Raw genomic sequence first — 8,699 nt, forward strand, 5'->3', positions numbered from 1 at the left:
TTAATGGCCAGATGAGATGGATAGCATGCAATATGTCCAAGTAGGTATCACCCCCTTCCCAGCAGTTATATTAGTAATACAGTTCTATAATTTGAGCTTTACGTAATGCTGAGCATCTGGGTAGTTTAAGACCTTCATTTCAGTTATGGGAGCTAAGAATTCTCTGTTCTTGTATGAATATGTAAACCAAGAATGGTAGTCCACTTAGCAGATGCCTTACAAAGTTGAAGATTACCTCAAGACAGGTAGGAGTTCCTTCTGATAATTCTCAGTAGTATCTTTCTAGTACATAATCCCATGTCCTAGGAGGCAGACAGAAATCCTAATGTTCCTGACAAATGTGCATGGGTTCTGTGAAGGGGAGGGAATGAGGACCAGCCAACAGCAGCAACACAGATGTAAGAGCACTACCTTAGGTCTAACTATTTTACAAAGCACTGGACCTTAATATGCAATACATGGGGTTTAATAATCTGTTCATGGTTTATGGGCTTCTCACTGATTTCACACCTTTGTATTTTATATATAAAATGAAACTGCAGCACTGAGAATGCTGTCTGCTACTCTGTGCTATCAAACAAGGAGATGGCAGGGAGCCTCAATGTGATGATGCCAGTTGCAGATCTCACTTTGGCCCACTACTATCAGCGCTTCTTTTGCTGTGGCGGTGGGGGTCTGTTCTTAATGTTCTTGCACTTGGGAATGTGTCTCTCAGCCACCTTAGGTGCAAACTGACGGGTGCAATAAGGGCATAACTTGTAGTCTGGGTTCTCCATAGCAGGGGCCGGGGGGAGGTCTGATGCCTTCCCTCCTTTGGAGATTACTCGTTGCAGCTCACGAGCCCTACGCAATGTCTTGATGAACGATTCGTGCTTCTGTCTCCAGTTGCTTTGCTTAGATAGCTCACTGTTTTGCTTGGAAGCCTCAAAATTTTGTCTGGAATTCTTTTTCTGTAGTGAGAAGGGGGAAAGGGAGAAACTATTAGTACAACCTGTTAGCTCACACTCTGATATTTCCTGCCACTGTTTTTGTTCTGGACACAGTTTAGTTATCATATACCAGATAGCAGGACATTTCTAATGTAACAGGTTCTTGGTCCCTATAAGGCAAATGGAACTACATAGCATATGTGAAGACCAAAGTTCTGCTAGGTGGACAGAACACGTGCTGCTTTTAAAAAGTCATATCACTAACTCACAGGTCCACTGCAGAATGATATCACTAGGTTTTCTACCAAAATCATTGCCACTGCTCAGATCATCTGAACATTGTAACTGGAATGCAGATGAAATCTCTTAAATGGGGGTAAAATTACCAGATTTAATCTGATGGTGAAATTGAACAGACCCTCTAAAATAGAAAGACTTTGATGCCACTGGACTGTTCCATACTTTTAAAAATGAGTACTTTCTTCATTCTTAATTTCAGAGGATCGTTCTAAGCCTGATCTTAATCTTATCATGCAGCTGTGACATTTGTAGGTTAGTTATGAGTGACTTGACTTGTTACATAAAATTAATTTGATAATTTTGAAGATTTGTTTTCACATCCTCAACACCTCGTTTTTGTATGATGAAAGAAGGTAAAATTGGGCTCTTGTTTGGTATAATTTCTAGCATTCACCCTACCCACGGCTGAATTGAAGTAAATGAATGGCAATTAGAGGTATATTAGGGATCATCAAGATTTATTAGGAATTCCACATGATTTGAAAGGAACTCCAAGAATTAAAGAATGAACATCAAAGTGGAAACCAGAGAATGATGGCAAATGATGCTGGTACATCATTAAAGCTAAAAAGGACCCAGGCTGATCAGTGACTGCCTAAAAGTTCCAAACAGACCCAAAGGAACAGCAGGGTATGCATAACAAGTAAGTAAATGTATTACCTGAGAGGTGTCTGTACCCTTCAATAGATAATAGGTCTCTAATTCGGTGCCTTTTGCTCTAGCCTTGCTTGAATCAAACACTTTTCTCTTGGAGCCATGATTCTTCCTGCAGATGCTTATGTGCTTCTCCAACCTGGAGCAATAAAGCTTTCGCCCACAGAAATTGCACTCTCCCCAATCCTCTACACTGCTTGGAGCCTCTGTATATGAGGGTTCTGCTGCCACACAGTCAACCTGTCCCAATGAGGCTGCTGCGGAAGGAGCCTGGTCACGTATGGAAGCCAGTTCTGGGCTAGAAGTGGCTGAAATCTGGGATACATTCTCTCGAATTTTACTGTTGCTAGCCACCAATCTTTGCTTTTTTAGCTTTTCCATGTGGAGTGCCTGGGGAGGCAGGGCAGTCCCCGCTGAGACAGCAGGGCTGTCTGGAATATGTACCTTTTGACAGTCACGCGTTTGAGCTACAGATCTGGAAACATGGCCCTGAGTAATACCTGCTGCTTTCCTCTCCGGAATACATAGTCCTCCCCGCTGCCGTCTTCCTTCTGCTTCAGCCTGCTGCCTCTCCCACTGGATTCTTCGAAGCTCTTCTTCCGTTCTCCTCAGCTTCTCCCTGAGCAGGGCCTCCTTTCGCTGGATCTCCTCCTCTAAGCTCCGCCCAGCAGCCTCCAGTTTTTGAATGTAGCCCGACTCTGCCCTACGGGAATGAGAAGCTGCTCTCTTGGATTGCTCTACAGAAAAAGGAGAAGGCACTCTAACATGATGAGTCTTGACTGCATGTGACCTTCCTTTTTTCTCTGAGCTAGGGCTAATGGGAGGAGTCTTTCTAGCTGGTGGGCTCCCAACTTGCCAAGAACTGGGCAGGTGAACATTCCCAGCTGTATGGGGAAAGACTGGTTTTAGAGGGTATGACCTGTCCACACCTTCTCTCCGTTTGGTTCTCCAGTGGGAGGGCAGACTGTTGGCCTGGCCCTTGAAGTACCAATTGCGTGGGCCAGCAGAATAGAAACCTGCCTTCTCCAAGATCAGTTGACTAGTTTCTGTAGGCTGAGAACAAGAAGAGCTCCGCCCTTTTTGGATATGAAGATCTGCCAGCTTCTTATCTTTGTTGCACAGGAATTGCTGCTGGATATTACTCCTCAAGTGTTCTAGCTGGACCTGCTCTTTAAGAGCCTCAGGGTGGCATCTTTCCTGGCTTGTTGCAGGAAGGCTGGAATTGGCCGCCATTGGATCCATATGTGAACACACAGCCAGCTGCAAATGAGCCATTCAGCATTTCCAGTAAAGCCTGGGGGAATGCAACAAGTTACATACATGCTATGATTGGGGCCCTCATGCTAGAATCCCTTTCCCCTACTATAATAGGGGAAAGCAAGTACACATCAGCTCTAGGGGGGCTTTATAGATATATAAAGGGGGGCCTTGCTTTTCAGTGATGGAAACGGCACTGGCATATGGGGAGGATGACAGAATATTGCATGAGGACCTGACATTGTATCAGCACAATATCCAGAATCCTTAAATCTGTGCAAATGTAAGTGCACCAGGCAAATTTGGGGACCCTATGCCATTAGAAATTTCTGTGTTGACATCAGGGCCTAAGGGAGCAGGAATGGTGTAGAAAAGGGGACAAGAAGTCAACAGTGTATCAAGTATTCCAGTCCTTTCCTTTCCTCTCTTAAAATAGACTGGCAGAGGGAGGGATCAAACCATTATATCTGCACAGAAAGCCTTTTACAAAGACTTTAATAAATGGGGGGGGGAGGTTCATAACTTGATGCAATCCATCCTCCCTACTTCAAATGGTGAGGGTACCTAGAAGAGAGCCTCCAAAGAGGATAAGCACAGGAAAGCTGACATGGTAGCAAGTTTTCCTTCAGGTACCTGGGTATCAAGCCATTTAAAGATAAGTACCAGCACTCAGAAATTGATGAGCAGCCAGTGAAGTTTTTAAATACACTTGAAATATGTTCAAAATGATCAGAAAGTATGCTGAACCAACTGAAATTACCAGTACTCAAAAGTACCTCACATGCAATGTATCATATCCGTCAACCCTAGATTATATCAGGGTATGGACAACTGTGTTCAAGCTATCTGTTCAACTGGTGCACCAACCTAAGCTTATGAAAGGTTTTGACTACCAAAGGCAGCAGAGTAAATAAAATGGATAAATTTCTCTATATAGCATCCAGCTGACACTATATGTATAGCATCTAGAATACAGGATATTTAACTAGATATACTATTGCTCTCATTCACTATGACAGTTCTCATGTAATAGAAGACAGTAACATAGTGTACACCTAAGGCAGTGTTTAGGGTCTACTGACTCTAATGGAAGCTACTGACCCTAATGGAACCAGCAAAATTCCTAATAATGGGAAGGTGGCCTGACAGGTGTTTGATAGCTCATTACAGGTACACTAACCTTAATGTAACTGAACAGTTTAGACTACAGTAGAAGCTTCATCAGATGTTGGCAAGTGATGGGCCTCAATTTTTCAGAAAGCTGATGCAAGATACCTGCCAAAATAATGCTTTTAAATCATGGTAGCTATTCCTATGTGAAACTAATAGAGGTTGCATCCTCAAGTTAAGGGTGCCAGTGGCCCTCCAGATGTTGCACTCCAGCCTCCATAATCCCTGACTATCCCCTTGTCTATCCTGGCTAAGGCTGACAGGTGTTGGAGACCAACAATTTGTGTCTGGCCACAGGGTCCCCACCCCACCCCCACCCCTTATTCTTCAACAAGACTGCCAGTTAGTTGCAGAATTAAAAGATTTCAACCCAGCGTCCTGTTACCGCTCGCTCCAAGCGACTGCCTGGTCAGTTCTACGCGGGGCAACAGGAGCCAAGCAAACATCTTCCACCGAGAAATGGGATGAAGCCAAGAGGGGACACCCACACCCACCTGTTCAGTCTCCAGGGTAACTTGGACCCCCGCGCTCCGCAAGGCCTGCCTGCTCGCCCGCCCTCGCAGAGCATGTCTGGCTGCTCCAGACACTCGCCCGCAGCCCCTCAAGCCAAGCCTATTCTCACCTGCCTCTTCTTACCGCAGCCTCCGATCCTCAGGGCAGCTGTTTACCACCGTTGCTTAGCAACAATCGCCCGCGTGCTACATCCGGCTCCGTCCTCCCCGCTTCCTGTCTGCATCTTTAGGGTCTGTCTATCTCTGTGCGTTGACTTATTTTTATTTATTTTGAAGGGAAATGGTCGTCCCCTCTCTATGGTTCGAGCTTATTTGCCGTTCCAGCATGAAAAGGGCGGGGGGAGGGGAGGGGAGGGGGAGGGGAAGGTTAGAGAAAGAGACGCCCGGTCTCGTTCCTTGACGACCGTCTCCACTTCCGCTCCATGTTCTGAGGCCCTTCTAGTAACCTGGGCCGAGGGCAGCTCCATGGTAAGGTGAGCCGTTAGTGGCGGTTGGTGCCGCCCAGGTGCCCCTGGCTCCTGGCTGGGACCTCGGAGACCGGCTCCGCTCTTTGGCGACGAGCCTGGCGGCAGCTTCGCGCTCTCAAATATAACGCGCCGAGAGGCTCCTGAATCGGCAGGTCTCTCCTTCCCTCTTCTGTAGCCAAGGGGATGCAAATGACGGGCGGCCCTGACCCCGCCGCGCCCCTTCGCCCTCTGCCCTCCCTAATATGGAGCGGGACGCGGAGTGGGAGGCGGTCCTCTCTCCCTGGGAGAGTGGCTGGGCCAAGTAGGCGCCGCCGCCACAGCCATGGCTCCTTCGTCGGAGGTTGCGGAGATGACCGTCGTCTTCTCCCAGCATTTGCAGGGGTGGGCACTATGGGACCCCGACCCTCGGCGTCTCCTTTTCTGCCTAATCGCGTCTCTGCTTTTGGTCCAGGCGCCAGCGGCCATGGCGGAGGGAGACGGCCTCATTTCAGTGGACTACGAAGTGTTCGGGAAAGTCCAAGGGGTGTTTTTCCGCAAAAACACACAGGTGGGTGTGCTCTAGTCTGAGGTTTCCCTGGGGTAGGCAAAGGGAAGGGCGTGTGTGACTTCTCCGGTCGCCTCCCCAGCGCGCCCACACAGGCATTGGGGGGGGGGGAGCGTGAGCATTATGAGGGCTTTAGAAGCTTTGCTTGGGCAACTTAAGTTGTGTATACACTCCCGCATCCAGTGCATTCCTGCTGCTTCTTTGAGATACAGTTGTGGCCAAGTAGTGTATGTATCTATGTCTAGCTGTGTTTTAAGCTCAGGCTACAGTCCTATCTCCCGTCCATTTACCGTATTTAAGAGTAAACCACACTGATCCTCAGTTTGTATTTCCAAAAGGCCTAGATTGTAAGCAGTGGCTATTTCTTTCTTCTTTGATATTGGTTGATATGCAAATATATTCTGTAGTTTCCTTTCTATTCAGACATTGTGTGTTTGTGTGTTTGTCTGCATATATAGTGGTACTCGGGTTACATACGCTTCAGGTTACATACGCTTCAGGTTACAGACTCCACTAACCCAGAAATATTACCTCGGGTTAAGAACTTTGCTTCAGGATGAGAACAGAAATCGTGCTCTGGCGGCACGGCAGCAGCAGGAGGCCCCATTAGCTAAAGTGGTGCTTCAGGTTAAGAACAGTTTCAGGTTAAGAACGGACCTCCGGAACGAATTAAGTACAGTACTTAACCCGAGGTACCACTGTATATGTTGACAACGGAATGCTGCTCCGGAGGTGAAGCCAAACTGCTGAAAAATTACAGTACCAATAACTTATAACTGCTGCCTCCTGTGTTGTTTTTGCTGTGTTAGCAGCACTGAAGTGACCTCCCTGGGGCGCAAGCCTGGGCAGTGTATATGGAGGACCTGGGCTGCCTAGACAAAAAGACACTCCTTTTGGCCTTGTTGGTGTGGTCTAAAGGAAAGGAAATATGTTTCACACCAACATGGCTGCCGGAGCTGCCGGAAGGAGTGTACAAGGCGCCATCCGACTGTCTTAGGGACTCCAGTCTGGATTTGTATAGTGTTTACTCCTTAGCCTTTCCTTCTCTCAAATATGTCCCACAAGGCAGTGTATTATTATCTCTTTTTCCAGCATATAAATTGCATCTTTATATATTTTTTTAGACTGAAGGAAAGAAGTTGGGTGTCGTTGGCTGGGTGCAGAATACTGACTATGGCACTGTGCAAGGCCAAATCCAAGGTCCTACTGTCAAGGTGCGACAACTTCAAGAATGGCTTCAGAAGACAGGAAGCCCCAAGTCCCGCATCGACAGAGCTGAATTCCGCAATGAGAAGAAGATTGCTCGTTTAGAGCATAGTGACTTTTGTATTGTCAAATAATAGTGCCCCAGGGGGAAAGTACTATATTTATAGTAAGAGCAGTAAGCTCATTGGGAAGAAAGCGCTCCCTTTAGTTTTTATATTAATTGTTTATTTGCAGATTTATTCACTTTTAACTATATATTTAAATTATTTATTTACATTGTGATTACATTGGTTACACTGAATGTCCTAAGAACTTGATGTGTTAAAAATTGTTAATAAAGTGTATGCTTAGGTTTGTTTATTAATTTATTTAACATCACCCCCTGGAGGTGCACTCCATTGTCTCTTGAGACAGGCAGATGCCAAAAAAAGTTTAGAGCATTTGTACCCTGCTCTTAAATCAACAAGGCTCCCAGAGTAGCTTTACATACAATCAATTAAAACAGGACAGTCCCTGTCCACAGGCTTACATCAATGGCAGACTTTTGGTCTTTAAAATGTCAGTGGCACCCTGTGCAAGGCCAAAATCTGGCACCACCTCAGCCTCTCACCTTTGGTTCTGCTCAATTCACTATCTTATAGTTGCAAAGCCCTGCAGCGCCCTCCAGTGCGATGGAACCGATTGCACTGCCCAAAATTCGCCTCTGCCTACAATCTAAAAAGCCACAACACATAAGGGAAAAGGGACAAGGAGGGAAGAGGGAAAAACACATCAAACTCAGGCACTAGTTTTTAAAACAGTTGTTTTTATAATGACAAGCTTGCATAGTTCAGGGGTAGGAGGTGCATGATGCAGCTGGGCCTTTGGCAAAACTGGTGGAATGAATGATCCCTGGAGGAAAGGATAATCAAAGGCTACTTACTAGCCATGAAGTCTATTATCTACCTCCACTATTGGAGGCTGCATGTCTCTGAATGCCTGTTGCTGGGAATCACATGTGGGAAGAGTGCTGTTGCATTCACTTCTCACTTGTAGGCTTCCCATTGGTATGTGCTTGGCCACACTGGTTACTTGACTAGACAGGCCTTTGGCCTGATCCAGCAAGGCTCTTACATTCTTAACAGTGGAGCCTATCCATATAAAACTGGTTTACAAACACTTCATGTGTATGCAGTCTGTACTGCATTGAGAAGGCTATATAGCTAATGCTCAGATCTGATGAATTTAAAGAGCACAAAAAAGGCTCCAACCTGTATGTTTCAAACCCAACATTCATCCCCAGATTTGCTTTGGCCTCTGAATAATTTTCACAGAGGCAGCTGTATTAGTCTGTTCAGCTAAAACACTATCATTGCACCTTAAAGGCTAATAAATTTTAATATGTTATCAGCTTTCATGGCTTAGAGCCCAGTTCACCGGATGGAAAGAATGCAATTGTGCACAGCGTTAGAAACAAATTTTCTGAGTTCTTTCGCTCCCTTGCCTACAGAGATTTCTTTTGCTGCTGCTTATTCCACGCCGCTTTTGGAGGGCTGACTTATCGGCCCTTCTTTAGGAGCGCCCCAGAGACGTCCAACACAGACTTCGTGCGGCAAACACAAAGGATCCTACCAGCGGGGCTGGCGAATGAGAGTTTCGAAAAGACTACAATACCCAGGGT

The 8,699-nt window shown here is 46.2% G+C and overlaps 2 protein-coding genes across 7 annotated transcripts; one reads left to right on the forward strand and one right to left on the reverse strand.

Annotated features, from left to right (window-relative positions):
• Window positions 1–90: 90 nt before the first annotated feature.
• On the reverse strand, window positions 91–5,083 carry ZC2HC1C (zinc finger C2HC-type containing 1C). 3 transcript variants are annotated; one of them, XM_081912423.1, is made up of 4 exons: window positions 4,933–5,083; window positions 4,321–4,415; window positions 1,890–3,177; window positions 91–950 (listed from the first exon to the last, which is right to left on the reverse strand). In XM_081912423.1, the coding sequence occupies exons 3-4, from the start codon at window positions 3,156–3,158 to the stop codon at window positions 645–647; spliced, it is 1,575 nt and encodes a 524-aa protein (XP_081768549.1). In that variant the 5' UTR covers window positions 3,159–3,177; window positions 4,321–4,415; window positions 4,933–5,083; the 3' UTR covers window positions 91–644. The 3 variants fall into 3 exon arrangements, with proteins under 3 accessions (XP_081768549.1, XP_081768550.1, XP_081768551.1); XM_081912424.1 differs by lacking the exon at window positions 4,933–5,083 and adding an exon at window positions 4,799–4,918; XM_081912425.1 differs by lacking the exon at window positions 4,321–4,415 and having other exon boundaries at window positions 4,933–5,046.
• ACYP1 (acylphosphatase 1) lies at window positions 4,877–7,391 on the forward strand (the record flags this gene model as incomplete). Of its 4 annotated transcripts, none has more annotated exons than XM_081915510.1 (3): window positions 4,877–5,290; window positions 5,741–5,836; window positions 6,958–7,391. In XM_081915510.1, 3 exons carry the CDS (start codon window positions 4,877–4,879, stop codon window positions 7,171–7,173), a joined length of 726 nt encoding a protein of 241 aa, XP_081771636.1. In that variant the 3' UTR covers window positions 7,174–7,391. The 4 variants fall into 4 exon arrangements, with proteins under 4 accessions (XP_081771636.1, XP_081771638.1, XP_081771639.1 ...); XM_081915512.1 differs by lacking the exon at window positions 4,877–5,290 and adding an exon at window positions 5,297–5,441; XM_081915513.1 differs by lacking the exon at window positions 4,877–5,290 and adding an exon at window positions 5,297–5,437.
• Window positions 7,392–8,699: the final 1,308 nt, after the last annotated feature.

This window comes from Podarcis melisellensis (assembly GCF_964234715.1).
Source record: "Podarcis melisellensis genome assembly, chromosome: 1".
Lineage (NCBI taxonomy): Eukaryota > Metazoa > Chordata > Lepidosauria > Squamata > Lacertidae > Podarcis > Podarcis melisellensis.

What these genes read in the sequence shown, in the direction of transcription:
- ZC2HC1C (XM_081912423.1), bottom strand. Translation starts at nt 3,158, where the DNA reads ATGGCTCATTTGCAGCTGGCTGTGTGTTCACATATGGATCCAATGGCG. An exon ending in AGGGTACAGACACCTCTCAG is followed by an intron (nt 951 to 1,889) that starts GTAATACATTTA and finishes TTCTCACTACAG; the next exon opens with AAAAAGAATTCCAGACAAAA.